The 25,649-nt window shown below is 33.4% G+C and overlaps 1 protein-coding gene, 1 non-coding gene and 1 pseudogene across 3 annotated transcripts; 1 reads left to right on the top strand and 2 right to left on the bottom strand.

The window, feature by feature from the left end:
- Positions 1–1,733: 1,733 nt before the first annotated feature.
- On the bottom strand, positions 1,734–1,836 carry LOC129903921 (U6 spliceosomal RNA). Its single transcript, XR_008770318.1, has one exon. It is a non-coding gene; the product is annotated as a U6 spliceosomal RNA (small nuclear RNA).
- Positions 1,837–2,369: 533 nt separating this feature from the next.
- LOC129885372 (uncharacterized) lies at positions 2,370–3,431 on the bottom strand (annotated as a pseudogene).
- Positions 3,432–21,017: 17,586 nt separating this feature from the next.
- On the top strand, positions 21,018–24,261 carry LOC129899662 (uncharacterized). 2 transcript variants are annotated; one of them, XM_055974689.1, is made up of 2 exons: positions 21,018–21,252; positions 21,956–24,261. In XM_055974689.1, the coding sequence occupies exon 2, from the start codon at positions 22,018–22,020 to the stop codon at positions 23,830–23,832; it is 1,815 nt and encodes a 604-aa protein (XP_055830664.1). In that variant the 5' UTR covers positions 21,018–21,252; positions 21,956–22,017; the 3' UTR covers positions 23,833–24,261. The 2 variants fall into 2 exon arrangements, with proteins under 2 accessions (XP_055830664.1, XP_055830655.1); XM_055974680.1 differs by having other exon boundaries at positions 21,952–24,261.
- Positions 24,262–25,649: the final 1,388 nt, after the last annotated feature.

The following is a 25,649-nucleotide window of genomic DNA, read 5'->3' as shown; positions in this document are numbered from 1 at the left end:
TGGCGGAAAATGACTAGATAGTGTGTTTATAGGACTACACGTTTAGAAATCACCTATGTGAATGTGAAGTATAAGCTGGTTCAAGGGGAATGACGGTAAAGGCCCATTCTCTATGCATTCACGAAACCAGGCGGTGTTCATGGCTGAAAAGAACACAACCGTGAGAACCATAGATGGTTGATGATTAATTGTGTGACTTATGTTGTCTAGTTATACAACAAAGTTCGACGGTTCAAAGATATCGCATCTACCGATTGATCGAGTATATCCTATATAAGTTCACTATGGAAAGTTCAAAGGGAAACCTACTTATCCGGATGCAATTAATCTTCGCTTGTATATCACACACTTATCCGTGCATTCCTTTATCTTGTAGACATTCTCCATTTATGTGGGGGATTGTTGGGTTAATAGTTTGAATGGAAAATTGAGGAAAAAAGAAGTGGAGAGGAAAATGATATGTTCTCTCTTGCTTTATTAAATAAGCTTTGGTTCCACATAGGTGGTGGAAATAAAAAGTCTCCTACTTAAAAGTAGAAGCACTCATTCATGTTGCTAAAGGGTCAAGAAGAGGGTCTCCCCTCGCGCCGTCGTCGTCGTCGCTCGCTCGGCTCGGCTCGGCTTCGGCTTCGGCTACGGCTTCGGATTTGGATTTGGATTTGGATTTGGATTTGGATTTGGATTTGGATTTGGTCAATTGATATGATTGATTGATAATCTTTTTGGACTAAATTTTCTTTAAATTTTAATTAATTAATATTATTTATTTAATTAATTAATTAAGTGAAAAAATCCCGACCCGCGACCCGTTTCTTTCCCGGATTAATTTAAAATTTCCCTCTGTTTTTCCAATGGATTTTTGAAAGGTTGCAACCTTGTCCGAAAAGTTGCAAACCTTTTCTCAACAGGCAAACCTTTTCCCAATAGGTGCCTTTTCTTAAAAGGTGTAAACAGTCTATATATATCTGTTAATCCTCAGAATGTTCCATACAAAAATTCTGAAATAACATCTTTTTCTTCTTCTTTTTGCACTTCCTAAAATCGTGTGATATACATCCTTCAAGTGGTTCGCAGTCATCAAAGATTTGCAGTACCTTTACTTTGGTGAGTAAATCGTTCTATCCTGGGAGGAAAGATTCCAAAACCTCGGGTACTTTGAGGGGAATAATTTCCTTAAGGACACACTGTGCATTCAGTGGGCTCGATTTTGTTCCTGCATTAATTTTTCAGATTCTGTGTTTTATTACCTTTAGTTGTTGTTACTGTTTTTAATATTTACAATACAGTTTACTAACAGAATGTGTGGGCATAGTAGGAGAGATAGATTAGCAGTTACCTATGAAGCTATTTGAGACAAGGTGCGAGTAGCCTCCGTGATGGATAAGATGAGAAAGACGAGACTAAGATGGCTCGAATATGTAAAGAGAAAATTCTTGATTGTTTTCAATATCATTTCTTTGGCTGCTGTAATCGCTTTACATGAATTTTTGGTGCAATTCTTATGCCAGTAGAAAACCAGAAACGGATAGAATCTCCACTTGCAACTGACATAACCATGTACCTAGCTGTTAGTAAAAGAAATTGTTTCTTGTGTTTGGACATAGATCAAACATTGTAACATTCAGCACACTTCAGTGAAAAAACTAATGAGATTGAGGAACTGAAACTTAAAAGTGACACCATTTCACTACAATAAATTAAAGATACAACAATTCTGAAAGTTCTTTACGAATAGTATTGTTAATTGTGTGTGAGAGAGTGCGAGTCATCCTTGCATAAGGGTCGTGCCAATCCTCTCTGTGCCATTCCAATTTTATTGGATGTCACCCAAGGGCCTACATATAGTATTTGAAATTCGATATTTACTACAAAGTAATGCTCTTAAAATAAAGTGTAAGACCCTTTACATCATTTTGTTTATGCAAACTCCCTCACTGTTTAACTGAGCAGAGTACTCTTTGGTAGTAAATAAAAGTCTGATTCGAAATGGCAGGCATGAATATAGAATGTGTCATAGGGGTTGTGTTGAAGTGTGCGATCAACAATAACATATATAACCTCACAAGTAAGGTCTGGAGAGGATAGGATGTACGCAGACTTTATTCATGCCTTCAGCATAACGATGCATTACCAAAGCATTGTGTGTATCCCATCTAAAAATTTAAGTTGTTAAAAAGAGGACACTTTTTATTTACTCAACAAGTTGGACCAAGATAGATTCAAACTGAAAACCTTACATTACGACAAAGTATAAAACATTCTGGACAAATGGAATAGGCTGCATACTAACTTGACATATACTTAATCACAATGCTACACTAACACAACAAAAAACACCATTTGATAACTTGAAAACACACACACTAAAATTAGGCTATTGCCTGGAAACTCTTATTATAAAGGTTACAATGAGTATAGAACAACATTTTTGGTCGTGGCAATTCAAGTTTCTTCACAGTTCTATGATCCAAATTATAGAGATATAGCTCGTAATCAGCTTCAAATGAAGCAAAAGTTCACCTTCTTGGATGTACAAAAGCATTATCCACCTAGAGCTGTTGTCAAGTTCCATGAGACGAGAACTAAAAGGGAAAATTCTCTCATCTGAGAGATTAATCTTGTAGCTTTTGATCCACGATCGTGTGTCATAGTCCTCTAAGATCCACATATTCATTGTATACTGGGGGATACGCAAGTTAGAGAAAAACAAACAATCATCCTTCACCATAAGAATCATAGTTAGATGTGATTGCTTTGAGTTGCACACACTACTTCCAGGATGAGGCATAGTAGAGAATTCTTCCTTATCCATTCTGAAAACCATAATTCCGTTTTCACAACAAGTAATATCTTCTCTTTCTAAATCTCGGCAAATGATCCAATGCAATGCTCCATTAACAACTGCTGGATTGCCACATTTTGACAAAAAGTTGAAAGAGGTGGACGAATGGATTTTCCTACACTTATGTTCTTGAAAATATATACGAAATACTGACAAGAAGTGCCTCGTATTTTCGCATAAAGAATTCTAAATTGTCTTGTGTAGGGACAAAAGTAGAGAGCACATATATAGCCGGGGTGAAGTGTATGTCGTAGTGTTATTTCCTCTTGAGTTATTGGATTGACAACATAATAAGTAGATTTCCATCCTGTGGAAACAAACATAAGAACTCCTTGACAAGAGTATAAAAGAATATGTTCGTCTTTCGAGTTCTTATTAATCATAAGCTTAGGTCTAAGATGAAGTTTCTCGATGAACATGGAATTCTGCAATGAACATGGAATTACTCAAAACTTTTCATCTCCTCGGTCACCACAGCAAAATGGAGTTGTGCAGAGAAAGAATCGGTCACTTCAGGACACTGCAAAAACTCTACTTCTAGATGGAAGTCTCCCAAATCACTTCTGAGCTGAAGCTGTAAGTACTGCATGTCATATTCTAAACAAGTGCCTAATTAGACCTATATTGAAGAAAATTCCTTATAAGTTGTGGAAAGGAAAGAGGCCGAACGTTAGCTATTTTCATCCTTTCAGATGCAAATGCTATGTCCATAACAATTGTAAGAATAATCTGAAAAAATTTGATCTCAGAAGTGATGAAGGTATATTTCTGGGATACTCTCCTTCCAGTCGTGCTTTCAGAGTCTTTAATAAACGAACTTTACGTGTTGAAGAATCTGTACATGTTGTTTTTGATGACACTAACCTAAGTATGCAGGTTTTTGATGTATTAACCTCTGAGGAGGAAATTTCTTCGAAAATTCCATTACCTCAATCTGATGCTGATAATACTTCTCAAACAGAGTCGACTAACACTAAAGATGAATCGACTATCATATTAGAAAAGACCAATGTACCCAGAGAATTGAAGCACAATGCAAGCTATCCAAATGATTTTATCATTGGTGATCCAAATGAAAAGTTGTAGACCAGAGCTTAATTAAAGAAGCAAGCATCAGTAGCTCTAATATCACAAATTGAGCCCAGACGCATTGACGAAGCATTAGCTGATGAATCATGGGTTCAATCCATGAAGGAAGAACTTGATCAATTTGAAATAAATCAAGTTTGGGTACTTACTAAAAGACCAAAGAACTGCTCTGTTATAGGAATAAAATGGGTCTTTCAAAATAAATTAAACGAAGAAGGAAAAGTAATCCGAAATAAAGCCAGATTGGTGGCTCAAGGGTACTCACAACAGGAAGGTATTGACTATGACGAAACTTTCGCTCATGTTGCAAGGTTAGAATTTATTCGCATCCTTCTTGCTTACGCATCTTTCAATAGATTTAAATTATTTCAGATGGATCTGAAAAGTGGTTTTTTAAATTGTTTTATAAATGAAGAAGTGTTTGTAAAAGAACCTCTTGGTTTTGAAAATCCTTCTTGTCCAGATTACGTTTTTTAAACTTTCTAAAGTTCTTTATGGTCTCAAACAAGCTCCTAAGCTTGGTATGAACGTCTTAGCTCTTTTCTACTTTTAAATAATTTTCAAACAAGAAAAATTGATACTACTTTGTTTACAAAAAAACTTGATTCAAATCTCCTTATTGTTCAAATTTAAGTGGATGATATTGTTTTTGAAAATTCTAACTCTTCTATGTGTGAGAACTTTGCAAATCTTATGAAAGGAGAATTTGAAATGAGCCTTATGGGAGAACTTACATTCTTCCTTGGACTTCAAATCAAGTAAACATCCAAAGGTATCTTTGTTAGTCAAGGGAAGTATGCAAAAGAATTAATCAAAAAGTTCGGAATGGAAAAAGGTAAAGTTTTTGGGACTCCCATGAGTCTATCAACTTGTCTTGAAGTTGATCCTACAATGAAGGATGTAGATGAAAAATTATATTGAGGAATGATTGGCTCATTGCTATACTTAATAGCCAGTCGACCGGACATAATGTTCAGTGTATGCAAATGCGCCAGATTTCAATCCGCACCAAAAGAATCCCACCTTACTGCTGTAAAAAGCATTATTCGATATCTCATTAGAACCTCTGAAATGGGATTATGTTATCCTCACTCATCTAATTTTGATCTAATTGGATACTCAAATACTGATTTTGCAAGTGATAAAAGTGACAGAAAAAGTACTAGCAGAACTTGTCAAATGCTGGGACAATCCTTAATATTCTGGCATAGCAAAAAGCAGACTTCCATAGCATCATCAACTACTGAAGCTGAATATCTTGTTGTCGAAAGTTGTGGAACTCAATTACTTTAGATGATGCATCAACTACTTGATTATGATTTATCATATGAAGTTGTTCCTATTTTTTGTGACAATACTAGTGTAATTAGCCTGTCTAAATATAATGTGCATCATTCCAGAGCTAAGCATATTGACATTAAACATCATTTTATTAGAGATCATGTAGAAAATGGAGATTTTGTGCTTGAATTTATTGATTTTGAAAATCAACTTGCTGACATTTTTACTAAACCCTTACTGAAAGAAATATTTTGCTTTTTGCGAAAAAATCTAGGCATCATAAATTTTTCAAATTAATTTTCTAAATTCTTTGCACATTTTCTGCGACTTTGTGGGCTTGAATGCTTTGAGGATCCTATTTGAATGTTTTATGCTAATCTTCGAATGCTTGATGATAATGATGAGTTAGAAACTCTTGTGTTGGAAAATTGTATTTTCGTGAATGATAAATTGTTTAAAGATGTTTTTGGGTCTGAATTCTCTGGTGATATCTCCTATATGAATGGTACATGGCCTGACGATTTTGAAGTTACCCTGGACACTGCTAGGGCTTTTGTTGCTGAACCTAATGCAAACTTGTCTAATTTTGGTCCTCTGTCTCTCTATTTTGAGAATCAAATTTTGGCACATATAATTGCAACTACTCTGGTTCCTCGCAAAGGCTCGCTCAATAGCATCGCTAACAGAGATGTTTTTCTTTTGTTCTGTCTGTTGAAAAAATATCGTACCAATTGGACTTTGTGGATTCGTGAGTATATCTTTGAAAGTGCTAAAGAGCCCAGTCCTTCAGCTAGTTTGCCCTATGGACTACTCATATCTCGTATCATCATTGATTCTTTGGTGGATCTGTCAAATTTCAAACCTGTGAAAATCTCTGCTACCTATGACTCTAGGACCTTCTCCAGCTTGGGTTAAGCTTTCATTGACAAAAAGTGGCATAAGAAGAAATCTCTAAAGGTGAGGCTAGATTCTCCTAGAGTTACTCGTGTCTCTGTTGACTCTGATTCCCTCCTACTTAAGGAGGCCTCTGATATTAAGCTTCGTCTAGACTCCCTTGAGACTAACATGCAGGTACTACAGGAGTCGATTGAAAAGATTTTGCAGCACAGCAAGGACACCAGTATCGATCTTGGCAAACTTCGATTGGCTATAGATTCCTTGAAAAGGAATGGGGTTCGCTCTGTGAATAGGTTGATTAAGCAAGTTGACTCTTTGCGTACAGGAGTCGACTCCTCCAACAATGAGTTGGTTGTCTCTGTTCAAACCTCTTACTCTAATCTCTTCAAGGATGTTGAGCGCTCCTATGATTCCTTTTGCAGGAATGTTCTCAACACTCAGAAGTACTTTCTCGGTTGTCGTTAAAACTACCTCTGACCTCTAAAAACTCTTTTGGGGGATATGTCCCTTTTTTTGTTGGACTGTAATTTTGGGGTTTCTTTCCCCTCACTCTAAACTGCTTTTGTGCTTTTATCTACTATATTCTGGTGCATTGTTCTATGTATTATGCTACGTTTTTGGACATTTTTTTTTGCTTGTTTTCCTTTTTGATTATGTCAAAGGGGGAGTAGCTATTCAAGTTGATTGCAGTAAGACAGTGGGAGCAACAGGAAGGGAAGGAGGTCAACTACATAGAAAGGGAAGTCAACTATAAATTATTGTCATGATCAAAAAGGGGGAGATTGTTAGCATTAAGATATTTTGAATAATGACTAGACCTTCTATTATAGGAAATAGGTACAAACAAATCAAAAAGGAAAAGATAAATCAAGACAAGAAAAAAGCTAATTAAATCAATTAGCATAGTAGATCAAGGAAGGAGAATTAAACTTTCCATATATCAAGGAATCTGCTTCCATGAATCAAGAAAGGAAAGACACTGACGAAAGAAAAGAAGATCACTCAGAAAGAGAAGGATCAAGGAAGAAGGAACACTAAAGAAAGAAAAGAAGATAGCACAAGGAAAAAAGGATCAACGTACAAGGAAAGAAGGATCAGAAGGAAAGAAGTATTCTGCAGAATATCTTGAAGAAGGAAACACATGAACATATCTGATATGGACGTGTATACTCAATCAAGGAATCACTAATCCTTGATTGAATGAAATTCCTTGGGTTATTCCTTTCAGAGCTAACAGCTAAATCATCATCAGAAGCCAGTCATAAAAAGCCTCTCGACTACTCCAAAGACACCACACAAGCTCACTTGAACTTGTATTCATTTAGTTCTTCCATCTTTCAGATACTATGTACTTCTACAAGAATACAATTGTAAACAAAAAGGAGAAAGAAAGAGAGAAGTGTAGGACAAAAAGGAGAAAGAAAGAGAGAAGTGTAGGTTATACAGGTAGACGTTGTGTCAATCATATGATCAATTGGTTAGAGACAAAAAGCATTACCCAAATATGTACTCTTACCATTCTTCGGGAAGCTCTAAGGGAAATCCATGTAACCCAAGGAAACTGAAAGTAGGCACCACATTGGTGTTCCAAACCAGGATAAATCTTTCTGTCTCCATTTTAATTACGCATTTATATTTTGTATTGTTTAAATTATCTATTTGCAGGCTAAGTCGACTATCACCTTTAGACCGTCGACTATCAAAATTTTTAAATCACTCCCCACCCCCCTCTTAATCTTCACTTTACTCATTGTAACCTTTATAATAAGAGTTTCCTGGCAATAGCCTAATTTTAGTGTGTGTTTTCAAGTTATTTTTTTTATTCTTCGCACACATGAATTTTATTTAAATATTTCTCTTATAGATTTGGCGACAACTCTATGCGGATAAAAGATATATTTATGTCATTTGTTTGATGATAGGACTCATTATAAATTGGTCGTAGGAATATATTGAGCCCTTATAAATTGGCCATTATCAATCATAAAGTTTAGGGGCAATTATAAATTGGCGACAACTCTATGCGTATTTATTTTCAAGTTGGTACTATATTGCAATTTGCAACCATCTACTAGTTGTTGTATTTAAGATATGTAGTTCAATATTATTGCATTTATCCTAAAACTTCATCAAATCTATTCGCTCATTTGTTTCAAATTAAAAAATTTAATGTTCGCATTTTTAATATTACATGTGGTGAAATCGATATTCCAAGCTTAAGAGTCTATTGATTTTTTCACTCTTATGATCCAAAGGATTCATCAAGTATAAGGAACGTGGAACAAACATCAAGTAAGAGCTTGTAGGCTACTTATGCCAAATGAACATCCAATTTAAAATTTATGGGTAAAAATTTAATAAAATTATAATAAATTGTAGATATGAAGTCACTGTTTAAAACTATAATGTGTTGCAAACATATCACAATGAAAACAAAAACAATTAGTAACAAAAATGTAAGGTCGATCACCCACAAAAAAATTGGAACTAAAGTGCCCCAAAAAATAATAATTAATACTACATCAAAACAGGAGATTAGAACAAGGCTGAAAATTTCCATAAAACCTGCACAAATAACCCTTTTAGGACTCTTGTTTAAAGAATAGCCAAGGTTTACAAAAACAAATTTAAAGTGCGATCTGAAGTTATTTAAAATTGATTAGATTTTAAAGAACTTTTACAAGCTAGATATATTTTAAATATGGACACTTAAAGTGGATAACTTGTGCAATTCCTACCTTTCAAGCGAGTGAGTAACAAGAATGATCTTAGATATGAATGATCTTTAATTTTTGACCTTATTTGTCTCACGAGCAAATTTTCAAGTTTAATAAGTTTTGATTCTTGATCTTAAAAAAATTGCCTACAGAGAAAGCGGGAGTCAAAAGTTCAAAATAATGTACGCATTTTCAAGTCATTGCTGTAATTTTTAGTTTTGAAAACCCCCAAACACATATTGTTTTCTTGAAGAATATGAAACATGAAATCCAAACTGACATAGATATATTAATCTCATGACCCAAATAAGATAGCCAATAAATATATATCTTTTGTATATTAAAATCAATATCAAAAATATATATTTTTAATATATATTAAACTACATAACTAGACATACATACATGTCATATATACTAATTCTACATATATTTTTAAATAATTACGTATCTTACCACTAATTAAAAATTTTCTACCATATATTGAGGTGGATACACCTGGATACATGATTTTTTGATACCAGATACACTAAAATAGGGAGAGAGGCGAGCAAGATAGTCATGCATTCCAGATACATGTGAATCACACTAGATACATGTATTGATACTCTAATATGATTCACATGTATTTGGAATATCAGATTTATAGGAAAATGGCAAGCAATATGGGAGGGAGGCGAGCAAGATTTGTTATGTATCCCAAATACACGTGAATCCACTTAGATAGAGTGTATCTAGAATAAATTACACCTAATTTTGAACATATGTATCTTGAAATACATGTATCTAGGCGTATTTAGACCTATTCGAACTCACTAAAATTTGGTAAAATTTATAATATTACAAAATATAGTGTATCTAAGTAATTAGCTCCTAAATTAGTGAGATTTTCTATAAGTTTCCCTATATATATATGTGTGTATATATATATTTAACTAAAGAATATAATATTTTGATCGTTGGGCCAAATATGTAACTTTATGCATGTAACTCCAATATGAAAGCCCAATTCTCAAGTTGATCCCATTTTCTTCTCGACTTGTACTCCTAATAGATTTATGTGGAAAGAAGACGAGTGGGTACTTAAGGAGGGTGTGCATAACATGGTATGATACATTATTTAAAATTTAGGTTTGATAATTTTGATTTTTGATGTGAAAAAACATTATATTATTATTAGATTAGATTAATTGGTATAGTTCGATATTTTTAAGTTGTGTTCTGATATTTAGCGTATGGTAAATCAGTAATCATAATTCGTTTGACTTCGACTTATATATACTCATATAATGAGAACTATGACTTCGACTTATATATACTCATATAATAGAGAACTATGACTTCGATATACTAGTACCTTATATATGCAGAAATATTCAAAAGGAATTATAAGAAAATCCTTCATTAATCAATTACACAAAAAGGACATTTCGATTAAGATAAAATAGTCAAAAGTTTCAACATATGTCTAAACAATTAATTTCGTACTATACTAATTTTTATATTTGTTAGTATTATAATTATATATATAAATTGTGCAAATAACTAAGAAACTTTATTTCGGTATTCAATATTTTGATAATTCTTTTTTACAAATATTGAATACCATATTGAATAACAAAAAAAATAAATGAAAACACTTACCAAATATCATCATATCGAGATTGCGGTATCAAAAATTTTAATTTCAATATCATGTCCAACCCTACCAAGGTTGGATCCCATTTTTGACTCATTACGGTAATTATATAAGTTCAATCACTTTCTTATTACTTTCTGTCACTTTCTTCATTGAAAACATTGTATATTTAGATGCATAAGACCTAATTATGTCTCTTCCCAAATATTTTGCCTTTTTTCACAAAATTGCATTTCTTCTTAATTACACAGGCAATTTTTGACCCCATTATGATTTAAATCATTCATAATTTCCTATCTCTATTACTTGGAGAATTGCCAAAAACACTAGGCTACAAAAAGTCCATAATTTTAGCTTAGAAAGCAATTATTGTCTTTACAATCATGGAATATAAGAAAATATAACTACTAAAAGTCCTCTCTTTTAAGTCATTTGGATTCACACAAGATACAAAAAAAAATATGTCATTTTCTTCTCTTTTAACTCTTGTGTTACAGAAAACTATATAAGAAAATAAGAATTTCAATTCTCAAATAATGTTGTTTTGACAAATATGAATAACAGACACCTCAAAAAGTATCGAGCTCGAGTCTTGTGAATAGAGGAATCACTGATAGTAAGTGTTTCTCCTTCTATAAGACATATAAAATGCAAATCTAAATCTAACTTAATAGATATCGAATAAAAAAAAAACTTCAAGAAGTAATTAAAAAATTGGTTTATTTAAGTGATATAATCATAATCCTAGTTCCATCTACTCTTGTTATTATAACAACAAAGTATATAACAAGAAACAATAAATTAAGCTAGAGAAGATCACGAACTTGTTGAATACTTCAAATCCTACTCTAGCTTAATTTATACAAAAATGTTTCAAGATTCCAATTTCATTAAATCATAGCTAAATCTAATCATAAGGATATTATAGAGTATATAATACGAAATAGTTTTTCTTTTGTTATATTAAGTATGTTTGGAAGAATAGTCCAGCAGTGGAAATATAAAACATTCATTTGCCAGCCCTTTTTTCAATTCTGAACTCTTTAGGATATTAAAAGAACGATATAACATTTATAGCCTGATTGAATTGACTTATTTTCAAATAACTTATAAGTTGAAAACTATTTATAAGTTTTTTTTAAAAAAATAGGTGTAGGCCAATTTTTATTTATCGGGGCTTATTTTAAGCATAAAATGACTTTAAGCTGGTCAGTCAAACACTTAAAAAAAACTGAAAATAACTTATAAGCAGCTTATAAGCCAATCCAAACGACCTCTTAGTAATCAAGCTCATTTATTTATTTCTATTAATACTACTAGTAAACATACAATTTGTAATTTGTTTTCACCTCTTCATTTACTTTTTTTCTTATTGTATAACCATGTGTATTTAATATTCATTGACATGATTAATTTAGAGTCATCGAATGGTAAAATCATCCGGGGCGGAGGAGTGCCAATTGACAGTGTTAATATATATATATATTATATATTGAATTTCTTGAGTTTTTCATGTATTTTTTAATATTTTGACTTCTAAAACCTTGGCTTCATCATTAAATTGAACTCAATTCTTCTTGTTAAACGCAAAAGAATTTCACATCACGTACAACTGCTTTTTCTTTGTTTATTTAGTCGGCGTTTGGACATAAGAATTATGAAATTTAAAAAATAAATACGTATTTAATTTCAAGTTTAAAATGATATTTAAAAATCAAAGTTGTGTCTGAACATAAAGACTAATTGAAATTGTTTTTGAATTTTTATAAATAATTTAAAGTAAAAATTGTGAAAATAACTTTTTGAAAATTTTTCAAATTCTAAAACCATTTTTGTTTATCTTAGAATCAAAGTAGTAAAACTTGTGTGTATTCCCAAGACACAAATAATTTTTTTAAAAAAAAATGTTATACAGAAGCAACACTTAACCAAACAAACAAAACTATCCTCCTTTGGAGTATATATAACGCTTATTTTGATAATTATTATAAATAAATATCTGTCAGTTTTCTCGAGCTCAGAAATTTATACTATACTATATTTTGTTAGTCCCTATAAGTTAAGAAGATTCCTTTCAACATTAAAGTTTTTTTTTTTAAAAAAAGAAAAACAGATAAAGATATATGAAAAGTAGGGAAAAAAAGAAGCTATTAAAACTAGGTTAAGTGGGTGGGTCATGTTTTTGTCGTAAATGGGTCCCCAAGATTTGACCCGAAGGTCAAAACAGTAATAAGCTGTTTGGTCATCTATAATGATTGAGACACATCTTTCTATATTTTCTTCTGCCCCCCTCTACTTATCTAATTTTCCTTTTTAGTCTCTAACTTTATATTATTTCTTATTCTTGCATCTCAAATTTTAAAATTTCTTAGTGGGTTGGGATTAGTTGAGAGTATCGTTTGGTTGATGAGATAAGATGAATTTCTCAGAATTAAGTTTGATATTGAAATTAATATTTTGTTTGATTGAAAGTATAAATTTATTTCGAGATAAATTTATACCTTTAATCAAATAAAATATAAATTTTAATTTCAAATTCAATTTTGGGATATCCCACTACAATAAATAAATGATTTTTAGCATTAATAATAATTATTGTTATATTATATTTAGTAGCAATAATAAATATGAGCACTTACAAGTTATAACCAACATTGTATATAAATGATGTGATGCTAAATGTTTTTATGGCAATAACTGAAATGAAAATCTATTGTTACTAAATGTCTCTTTTGTTATAGTAGATCACATTCAATTTTTATTATTTTATTTCACCTTTCAAGTAAAGATAAGTTAGTTCAAGAATTATAATCGCATGATAACTAGTCCCCAAACATGTCTTTTGCTTATTAAAGTATCATAAAATATTTGGACTAATTTACCCCGTATGAAATATGAGGTATAAAATAATCTCAATACAACTTCAAAAAAGTTTTTATTGTATTTAAATTAAATTACTTTATTATTCAAGGTTGGTAATTAGCTGTAGAAGTAATTTGTTGAAATTCATTCAATGACAAAAACAGGAAGCTGTCAAGTATAATTTCTTATATAGTCAAATTTGTAATTGTTGTAAACTAAACTAAATTTAGCAAAATAAGACTGAGAGAATCAGGGAGAAGAAAGGAGAACAGAGTAGGAAAATTTGCAGTGTATATGTTTTCTGTTCGTGTCTCTTCATACCAATGTTCTTTGCCAACCTTGCCTATATATAGGCACAAGAATTAGAGTAAATACCAAGTGGGCAAGTTGTCCACTTAAAAGTGGGCCCCACTTGAAAAAAAGACACACACTAAGACATCCATTATCCATCATAATTTAACACTTCCCCTTGGATGTCTAAAAAAAATCTAGTAAAAAAACAAAAAAGAAATATATATATAGAGTTATTCTGAACATTCATAGACGATGTGGCTCGTTAAAATCTTACTAGAAAAAATCAAGTGGAAAAAAGCCTAGTGAAGAAAAAAGACACACATCAGGTAATACGCCTTGATTGCTGCCTCATTAAAAACCTTATCAGAAAAACCCAGTGGGACAAAACCTTGGTTAAGGAAAAAAGAGTGCAGCGCGTATTTTACTCCCCCTGTTGAAAACTTCATTTGATATTTTGGAGACGACGCATTCCAACCTTATATCTCAGCTTCTCAAAAATTGATGTTGGTAATGCCTTTGTGAATAAATCTGCAAGATTATCACTTGAACGAACTTGTTGTACATCAATATCATCATTCTTCTGAAGATCATATGTGAAGAATAATTTTGGTGAAATATGTTTCGTTCTGTCTCCTTTTATGAAGCCACCTTTTAATTGAGCTATACACGTGGCATTGTCTTCGAATATAACTGTAGGTACTTTAACATTATTTTCCAGGCCGCATCTTTCTTTGATGAACTGTATCATCGATCTTAACCACACACATTCTCTACTTGCTTCATGAATTGTTATTATTTCAGCATGATTCGAAGAAGTAGCAACAATAGACTGCTTTGTAGATCGACATGATATAGCAGTTCCTCCATGTGTAAACAGATAGCCTGTCTGAGTTCGAGCTTTATGTGGGTCTGATAAATAACCTGCATCTGCATAATCAATAAGGTCTGTGTAACCTTTATTAGTATAAAACAAACCCATATCAATAGTACCTTTTAGGTATCGCAAAACATGTTTGATACCGTTCTAATGCCTTCGCGTTGGGGATGAACTGTACCTTGCTAGCAAATTAACAGAAAATGTTATATCAGGCCTAGTTGCATTAGCAAGATACATAAGTGCACCAATAGCACTGAGATATGGTACTTCAGGACCAAGAATTTCATCATCCTCTTCTGGAGGTCGAAATTGATCCTTTTCCACTTCAAGTGATCGAACAACCATTGGAGTACTTAATGGATGTGCTTTGTCCATGTAAAATCGTTTTAAGATTTTCTCAGTGTAGGCAGATTGATGGACAAAGACCCCGTCTGTTAAATGTTCAATTTGCAGACCTAAACAAAGTTTTGTCTTTCCAAGGTCTTTTATTTCAAATTCTTTTTTTAGATATTCAATTACCTTTTGGACCTCTTCAGGGGTTTCAATGAGATTTATGTCATCAACATAAACAGCGAGTATAACAAACTTTGATTCCGTTTTCTTAATAAAAACACATGGACAAATAACATCATTAATATAACCTTCATTTATTAAGTACTCACTTAGACGATTATACCACATACGCCCTGATTGTTTCAGACCATATAATGATCTTTGCAGTTTTATTGAGTACATATCTTGAGACTTTTTACATGCTGCAGACAATTTTAATCCTTCTGAATTTTCAAGTAAATTTCATTATCAAGTGAACCATAAAGGTAAGCTGTAATTACATCCATTAGATGTATTTCAAGATTTTTATGCACAGCTAAACTGATGAGATATCGAAAAGTTATTCCATCCATAACTGGTGAATATGTTTCTTCATAGTTGACTCCAGGTTTTTTAGAGAATCCTTGTGCAACAAGACGAGCCTTGTATCTTACAATTTCATTTCTCTCATTTTATTTCCGTACAAAAACCCATTTATAGCCAACTGGTTTTATACCTTCTTGGGTTTGAACTACAGGTCCAAAAACCTCACGTTTAGCAAGCGAGTCTAATTCTGATTGATTTAGGTTCAAGACTTTTACTATCTTACAATCACATCTACGTCGACATTCTTCGATGGATTTAGGCTCAGACTTTCACTATCTTGCATTAGGTTAATTGCAATATTATATACAAAAACACTATCAACCGTGATTTTAGATCGATCTAAATTTATCTCATCACCGAAAGAATTTATTGAAAGTTTTTCATTCACTTGAGTCTCGGATTCACTAATTTCTTCAGGAATATCAGTATTACTCAAATCTTGACCTTCTTCAGGAGGTTCTTTTGTAGTATCATCTTTATTATTTCTCACGCCTCTTTTTCTAGGATTTTTATCCTTTGAACCCAATAGTCTACCACGCTTCTGACGTATTTGGAATTCAGAAGCTATGATACTCGTAGATGGTCCTTTTGGGACATCAATCCGGATAGGCACATTTACTGTAGGGATATGTGACTTAGTTATTTATTTCAAATCAATAAATGCATCTGGCATTTGATTTGCTATTTTCTGTAAGTGGATAATCTTCTGGACCTCCTACTCACATGTGCGGATGCGTGGATCAAAATGAGATAGTGATGAAACTTTCCACACAATTTCTTTTTTGGGTTCGGGTTCGGGTTCCTTTTTGTCTCTCCCTAATGGCGAGAAAATTATTTCATCAAACCGATAATCTGCAAATCGCGTAGTGAATAAGTCTCCAGTCAACGGTTCAAGGTATCGAATTATGGAGGGTGAGTCAAACCCAACATAGATACCCAACCTTCGTTGAGGGCCCATCTTTGTACGTTGTGGTGGTGCTACAGGCATGTATACCGCACAATCAAAAATTCTTAGATGGACTATATTTGGTTCGTGACCAAATACTAATTGTGACGGAGAATATTTATTATAATTTATCGGTCTGAGACGTATAAGTGCTGCTGCATGTAAGATAGCATGACCCCAAACAGTAATTGACAATTTTGTTTTCATTAGTAGAGGTCTTGCTATCAATTGTAAGCGCTTTATAAATGACTCTGCAAGGCCATTTTGAGTATGAACATGAGCAACAGGATGTTCAATTTTTATTCCAATTAATAAGCAATAATCATTAAAAGCTTGAGATATAAATTCTCCAGCATTATCAAGACGAATGACCTTAATTGGATAATCTGGAAATTGCGCTCTCAATCTTATTATTTATGCTAACAACTTTGCAAACGTCAGGTTGCGGGATGATAAGAGGCACACATAAGACCATCTAGATGATGCATCTATTAGGACCATAAAATATCTAAATAATCCACTAGATAGGTCCACATATATCTCTATGTATACACTTTAAAAAGCCAGGAGATTCGATACCAACCTTCAAGGTCGATGGTCTGACAATTAATTTGCCTTGATAACAAGCAGCACATGAAAATTCATCATTCGTAAGAATCTTCTGGTTCTTTAATGGATGTCCAGTTGAATTTTTAAGAATTCGTTTCATCATTATTGATCCAGGATGGCCTATTCGATCATGCCATAACACAAATGTATTTAGATCAGTAAACTTCTGATTTATGATCATATGTGCTTCAATTGCATTAATTTTTGCATAATATAGGCCAGATGACAAAGTTGATAATTTTTCCAAAATATATTTATGGCCTAAGACACTCTTGGTTATGCCAAGATATTCAGTATTCATTTCATTTAATGTCTCAACATGATATCCATTTTTGCGAATATCTTTAAAACTTAACAAGTTTTTTGGGGAATTAGAAAAGTATAGTGCATCTTCTATAACAATTATTGTCCCATTAGGCAGAATTATAGTAGCTCTTCCAGAGCCTTCGATCATTTTTGAATTACCAGAAATTGTAGTAACATTTTCTTTTATTCTTAGAAAGTTAGAAAAATATTTCTCGTCTTTAAATATAGCATGGGTTGTTTCACTATCAATTACACAAATATCCTCTTGATTTATCATTGATCCAAACAAGATTTGAGTCATTTCCATATTTTCTTCAATAAAAAATAAAATAAGTATTAACACATGGTACATTACACAATTTTATTTATTTATTTACATGGACTAGGAAAATACAAACATAATATTTAATACAGATAAAAAAAATATTTACATATTATTAGTCCTATCGATATTCATATTTTCATTTGAAAATTAAAGAAATCAGCTACATCCAAATGCATGGGCTCAATATTATCTTCAGAGTTAAAATTTATCTCTGTATTATTTTTTGCCCTTTTCAAAGATGCCTGATATAGCTGAACCAAGCGTTTTGACGACCGATAAGTCCTCGACCAGTGTCCACACCTCCACATCTATGACATATGCTTTCTGAATTTTTCTTGGGTAAAGCTTCTGGCTTTTTACCCTGCCTTTTATATTGCTGATCATTTTTCGGTGCCAGCCGAGTATCATGATTAAAATTCCTTCCTTGACCACGACTGGGGCCATGACCTCTTTCTCGTTGGTTATAATTTGCCTGATTCACTTTAGGGAGTGGCAAAGAACCAACGGGCCGACTATCATGATTTTGCATTAATAATTTATTATGTCTTTCAGCAATAAGAAGGTGAGATAATAATTCAGAATATTTTATAAAACCTTTTTTGCGATATTGCTGCTGCAGGAGCATATTCGCGGGTGGAAATGTGGAGTATGTTTTTTCCAATTTATCTTGCTCAGTGATTTTGTCTCCGTATAAATTTAACTGAGTTGTAATTCTAAATAAGACAGAATTATATTCAGTTATATTTTAAAAGTCCATTAGTCTCTGATTTAACAAGTCATGACCTGCTTGTGGAAGCATGACCAATTTCAGGTGGTCATATCTTTCTTTTAAATTTTTCCACAATTTCAGGGGATCCTTTAATGTAAGATATTGTAATTTTAGCCATTCGTCAAGATGGTGGCGGAGAAAAATCATAGCTTTTGCACGGTCTTGACTAGATGTCGTGTTATCATCTTTGATGGTGTCTGCCAGACCCATCGATTCTAGATGAATTTTGGCATCTAGTTCCCATGAGGAGTAGCCTTTTTCCAAAAATGTCTAGAGCCACAAATTCAAATTTTGAAATATTTGTCATTTTATGAAAATAAAATTAAATAAAATTCTTACCACTTTTTGTTACCTTGAAAAAAAATAGCGGGAGTCTCGTGTTGATAACGTGTTGTAAACTAAACTAAATTTAGCAAAATAAGACTGAGAGAATCAGGGAGAAGAAAGGAGAACAGAGTAGGAAAATTTGCAGTGTATATGTTTTCTGTTCGTGTCTCTTCATACCAATATTCTTTGCCAACCTTGCCTATATATAGGCACAAGAATTAGAGTAAATACCAAGTGGGCAAGTTGTCCACTTAAAAGTGGGCCCCACTTGGGAAAAAGACACACACTAAGATATCCCTTATCCATCGTAATTTAACAGTAATCAATATTTTAAATATTTTCCATCAAACAACAACAACAACAACCCAGTGAAATTCCACAACGTGGGGTTTGGGAGAGTAGAGTGTACGCAGACCTTACTCCTATCAAGGTAGGACGGTTTTTTCCGAGAGACCTTCGGCTCAAAAAAGGCATAAAAGGCATAAAAAGGGGGTCAGATAAGGTTAAGAAATTCAAGGCGCTATAGGAAAATAAATAACAACAGCGTCACAGATAAAATAGAGTAATCAAAAGTACAGAAAGTAATAAATAGTAACAGAAATAGCAGAAATGAGAGCACAAGGAATTGTAATGTGCTAATGCGCCTACGAATAGGGAAGAATAACGAGACTATGTACTAGCCTTCTACCCTAATGTGAGTCCTCCACACCCTCCTATCTAAGGTCATGTCCTCGGTAAGCTGTAACTGAGCCATGTCCTGTCTAATCACCTCTCCCCAATACTTCTTCGGCCTACCCCTACCTCTTCTGTAACCATCCATGGCCAACCTCTCACACCTCTTCACTGGGTCATCTGTGTCTCTCCTCTTCACATGTCCAAACCATCTCAGTTGCATTTCCCGCATCTTGTCTTCCACCGAGGTCACTCCTACCTTGTCCCGAATAGCCTCATTTCTAATCTTGTCGCTCCTGGTGTGACCACACATCCATCTCAACATTCTCATCTCGGCAACTTTTATCTTTTGAATGTGAGAGATCTATATTTTCCATCAAACAAACAAAGATATCTTTTCCTTTAATAGGATTTTCCCTTTTTTGAGTAAATGAGAACTCTTTTTAATATTATAAATATGGTCAAAAAAACTGAAGTACAAACTTGATGATATTGGACCAGCTCTTTCACTTGACAAATAAATTTTCTTCTGTAGTTCTGTTTGACTCTTTTGACTAAAGGAGTATAGAAAATGAAATATATTAAAGTTGATGATTTTACATACCACTTTTCAAAAAAAATGGCATTAATTACAGATTTGAAAACAAAGGAAATAGTGAATCTACTTTGGTAGCTCATTTGAAAGTGAATTATCCAAGCATTAAATATTTTATAAGTAATATCAGATTTGATATTTAATTAGGAGTTATATAAAATAAAAAGTGAAATAACTAATATATGAATAACTAAATTTTGTATAACTAATATATGCATAAAATAATACTCTTTTTGTTTTAATTTGATTGTCATGTTTTGACATTATATATCATTTAAGATAATAAAGAAGATTTTTGAATCATGTAATTATAAATTGAAAATATGTATAATCTATTAAAATATTTTTTAATTTTATTGTGTTACACATGTCATATGAAAAATTAAATTTAAAAACTTGTCAAAAAAAAGAAAATATGCATTCTTTTTTAAGGCGACTTAAAAAGAAAATAATACAAATAAATTAACACATAACTTTTCTCATAATTAATCATTGTTAACTAAGAATTGTGTGCATAACTCTAACCGACTACCAAACTACTTCTTGTAATGGATTGATAAGTACTACTCCCTTTGTCCATCTTTATTATCCACTATATTATTTTGAGATGTTCAACACTACTTGTCCAATTTATAAAATCACTTAATAATTTATCATGATGTGTCTATTTTATCTTTGCTATTAAATACTATTTATTTTTCAATATTTAGATAACTTGTATTTAATAAGGCTAGTTTGATAAAATTATCTCTATCATTTATTACTTCTTAATTTATTATGTCAAGTCAATCATGAACAACTATTATTGAACAGAAGAAACATTTTATTTTTAATCAGAATTTTTGAATATGATATATGAAACCACATTTGTTAGAATACACTCAATTTCTCGATGTGAAATTTTCGAATTCTAACACAAATACCAAATACCGGGTGAACCCAACCACACAAAAACAAAGGAAGAATTGTTAGTACCATAATAAAATCTAAACAAATTAAATTGGGCTGGTGGAAAGGAGAACAATAAATAGGAATAAGTTGGAGGCTGCAAATGCAAAATAATAATAAATGTATCATAAATTTCACTCGTTTTTTCAATTTTTTTCCCTTACAAAATTTCCACTTTCTTGCATGTGGACTCATAGTCTCAACTGCACCTTCCTCTTCTCTTCCTTTTCTTCCTCCCTTTCTTCTACCCCCACCCCCCAACCCCAACCCCAAAACCTCAAAAGAATGGAACCCCTCGTGATTCTTGAGTTGTACAAATAATTTCTTCTCAGATAATCGGTGAGTTTTCAGCTTTCTTGGTTTTTTTTTCTTTTGGTTAAAAATGGAGTCTTTTTGTAGTTTTAGTTCTGATTTTTGAAGGGGTTTAAGTTAAAGACTTTATAGCTTTTGTGAAGTAGCTTCCATGGATTTTTATCTGCTTTTTTTCCTTTCTTGGTTGAGATTTCTGTATAAAAATGGAGTCTTTGTTAGTTAATTTCTGCTTTGGGGAAGAATTTTGAGTTTATGCTTCTATTTGTATTTTTGTAGAGTAATTTCCTCTTCTTATTTGTGTTTAATCTTTTTAATTGGATTTTGCTTGTAAATGTTTCTCTTCATGTTTTGAAATTTTGAGAAAAGAAAAAGACAGAAGTAAAAGAACTTTATTTGGGTTCTGTTTGGGTGAACTTTTGGTTTTACAGATAGTGATAGTAAAGTCACAGAAATTATGGAAAAGACGAGGAAAAAGGGAAAAAAAGATTTGCTTTTTCCAATGCAAACCAAATTAAAAGGTATAGACTTTAAGATGGGATAGTGAAATCTTGGAGTAGAAAGTATCAAAGATCTGCTTTTGATTGCTAAGCTGTAAAATTTATAAAAGGACAAATAGTGAAAGAAATGGATTTCACATTTTTCCCCCCTTCAAAAGTTTCAGAAATTACTAGTTAAAGCTTTTCATTATGTCATTTCATTCATATGTTGTTCTTGTATTGTTTTTAGTCAGAATTAAGTTGCTGGTGGATTTGAGCTTGAGATCATTCTTGAATATCCCCTTTGATACTAGAGATGGTTGCTGAATCTTGGTTTCGTAATTTGTGGAAAAATTCGAAAAAACATGAGAAGGGTGGTCATCAAAAGGTGCTAGTTGGTGTTCTAGCATTTGAAGTTGCAAGTTTAATGTCTAAACTGGTTCATGTATGGCAGTCTCTGAGTGATAAACAAGTAGCTAGATTGAGGGATGAGATAATGAACTCTGTCGGTATAAAAAAGCTAATTTCGGATGATGATTCATATATTGCAAGAATGATATGTACTGAGTTGGTTGAGAACTTGGGACATGTAGCAATTGCCGTTTCCAGGCTTGCGAAAAAATGCAACGACCCATTCTTGAAGAGTTTTGAGCAAGCTTTCAATGATTTGCTAAAAGTTGGTGCTGATCCTTACGGTTGGCAACTTTCATGGAAGAAGATGGACAAGAAAATCAAGAAAATGGAACGGTTTATTGTGATTAATGCGAATTTGTATCAAGAAATGGAGAATCTTTCCGACCTTGAACAGACGTTGAGGAGATTGAAGGGAAATGATGATGCAGATAGCATTACTTTGGTTGAATACGAGAAGAAGCTTGCATGGAAGCAGCAGGAGGTGAAGCATCTTAAGAATGTCTCTATTTGGAATAGGACTTATGATTATACCGTCCGTCTTTTGGCGAGATCCCTGTTTTCTATATTTAGTAGGATAGGCCATGTGTTTGGAGTTGATCCCGTTGTGGATGAGAGGGATAAAGCATCCAGAGATCTAGATTCTGATCAAATCTATCGGAGCCACTCAGTTGCTTATGCTCAGTCATCTGTTCACCCATCTGAAACTAGTCTGTCTAGATTTTCCTCCGAACCAGTAGAAAACATCCTTGCCAAATCTGGGCCAATTTCAAGCACAAGGAACATTCAGAATTCTTATTCAGGTCCTCTGAAAAGTTCAACATCAACAGCAAGCCCGATTCCTGGAAGGCATTCTTCTGCTGGTTTCTATTCGGGGCCTCTGGGGAGGTCGACAACAAAATCTGGGCCTCTCCCTCTATTTAATAAATCAGGCATGAAGTGGTGGAAATCCCGTGATCGTTCAGGTAACTTAAATGGAAAAAGTTCAAATTCGAAACATGCTCGACCGACCTCTGTTGGACCGCTAAAAGGCTGCATGATGGTTGGGAACGGTTCTCCACTAAGTAATTGCCATCTAGATCCACATGGATTTCATTCCGGTTTTCTCAATGCAACCAAAGGAGCGGGTGTAGATAGACTTGCTGATGGCTATTCAATTTGCTCTTATCTAACAAGTTATAATGCGAAAAAAAGGCTGCTAAACGCCCCTCCAGAAACTCTCGGGGCTTCTGCCTTAGCACTGCATTATGCAAACGTTATTATCGTGATTGAGAAACTAGTGGCATCTCCTCACTTGATCGGACATGATGCAAGAGAAGATCTTTACAACATGCTACCGGCTAGTTTAAGAGCAGCCCTCAGGGCGAAACTAAAGCCATTTGCTAAGGGCTTGACGTCATCCGTTTATGACACAGTTCTTGCTGGTGAGTGGAATGAAGCAATGCTGGGGATACTAGAATGGCTTGCTCCTCTTGCTCATAACATGATAAGATGGCAGTCTGAGCGGAGTTTCGAGCATCAGAACTTTGTTTCCAGAACAAATGTGCTGCTAGTACAAACCCTTTATTATGCAAATCAAGAAAAGACAGAATCAGCAATCACAGAGCTGCTCGTTGGTTTGAATTACATATGGAGGTATGGCAGGGAAGTGAATGCAAAAGCAATAGAGGAGTGTGCAAGTGCTAGAATGATGTTTAACGACGATTACTTGGATGACTGACGACATTTGATCTTTAGCCAGTGATTTTGGGTTTAGGAACTGTTCCACGGCAAAATGCCTCTCTTCAGAAGCAAAGTACGAGTCTTCTCTGCCACATTTCTCAACTGTTGCTGATTCAAGCCTACTCAGATTCCATGAGATTCTTTATTCGTTGAAAGGGTGACGAATACTGCAGGAATGTAACACTTAAAGCTTCTAAACATTCTTTCAGGTCAGTAAGCGATGACCATTTTCCTATTTTTCCAGCAGAACTTGGGGTCTCATTTGATGAATCGGAGTCCACGCTACAAATTCTGTATCTTGTTATTTTGATAAAATATATAGAATTGGCTGAGCTTGTTTTTTTCTAGCTTTGTAAATTTACATAACAAAGGCTTTCCTTTAGCATATAATATAATGAAAGGTTTGGTGCAGTTTGTTCTTGATGAACTTTTTGGAGTATCTTTGCAATACTATGAAGCAGGAAACTTGAGATTTAAGTATAGCCACATTTTTGGCTTGTGGTTATTATGATGGTTACATTGATACTGATTAGAATGCATCCATGTTTGGATACTTTCTTTTATTATAGTGGTGTTTGGCCATCTTGTGCACCTCGATTATTCTATCGAGTGATTGATTCCTTGTACTAGCACCTGCATTGGATAACTCTATCAATCTATCCACCAATGCTTTCATTGAGTAGTAGCTACCTCGTATGAGCTTGAATATCGGATAACTTTGTCCACCTACCTCGTTAATAACACATGCATTGAATAACTCTATTAGTTTATCCACCAAATGCTACCTCGTATTAATAGAAGTACCAGATAACTTTGTCCACCTACCTCATATAAGCACAAATATCGAATAACTTTGTCCATCTACTGCATCACTAACACATGCATTGAATAACTCTATTAGTTTATCCACCAATACTACCTCATATGAGCAAAAGTATTGGATAATCTTGCCCATCTACCTTGTTACTATGCACATGCATTGAATAACTCTATTAGTTTATCCACCAATACTACCTTGCTCTATTAGTTTATCCACCAATACTACCTTGTATGAGCAGAAGTACCGGTTAACTTTGTCCACCTTCTTCATTACTAGCATAAGTATTGGATAACTCTCATCAATTTATGCATCAAAGCTTTCATCGAGTAGTTGCTACCTCATTACCTTAAGTAGTTCCGAATAAGTTGAGTTTGCCGTCTACTATGTACGGACACATATATCTGATAACTCTATCAATTTGTCCATCCAAGGCTTTTATTAAGTAGCTGCTATTTTGTATGAGCACAAGTATTCGCTAATTTTGTCTAGCTAACATGCATCAGGTAACTCTATTACTTAGGCTTTTATTGAATAGCTGGTATCTTGTATCAGCATAAGTATCAGATAGTTTTGATCATCGACACTATCTAGACTTACAACAACAACAAGAAGCCCAATATAGTCCCACCATGTGGGGTCTGGGGAGGGTAGAATGTACACAGACCTAACCCCCACCTTGAAAGGTAGGGCGACTGTTTTCGAAAGACCCTCGGCTTTAGAGATAAGAACAAGAGAGGAGGAACAGGGAAAACAAGACATAGGTCAATAGAGTCAAGCATATCGAAAATAATATAAAAATATGATTAATGAGAGCGAAAAAGTCAGGGAAGGAAAGACCGAAAAGAAAGGAGCATTAACTACTATAGATAAATAGGACATCCAAAATAGATCGGACTAACAAATATAAGCAGTAATCAAGACTTAAACATACAATAATTGGTACTTCATATCAATATTAGTATCAGAATATTCTAACCATCAAGACTTAAACGAGC

The sequence above is a fragment of the Solanum dulcamara genome, chromosome 1, assembly GCF_947179165.1.
Source record: "Solanum dulcamara chromosome 1, daSolDulc1.2, whole genome shotgun sequence".
Lineage (NCBI taxonomy): Eukaryota > Viridiplantae > Streptophyta > Magnoliopsida > Solanales > Solanaceae > Solanum > Solanum dulcamara.
The sequence above is the reverse complement of the archived record's forward strand: the minus strand, read 5'-3'. Positions and strand labels throughout refer to the sequence as shown.

Excerpts from the sequence above, each read along its gene's own strand:
- LOC129899662 (XM_055974689.1), top strand. The coding sequence starts at position 22,018 with ATGGTTGCTGAATCTTGGTTTCGTAATTTGTGGAAAAATTCGAAAAAA.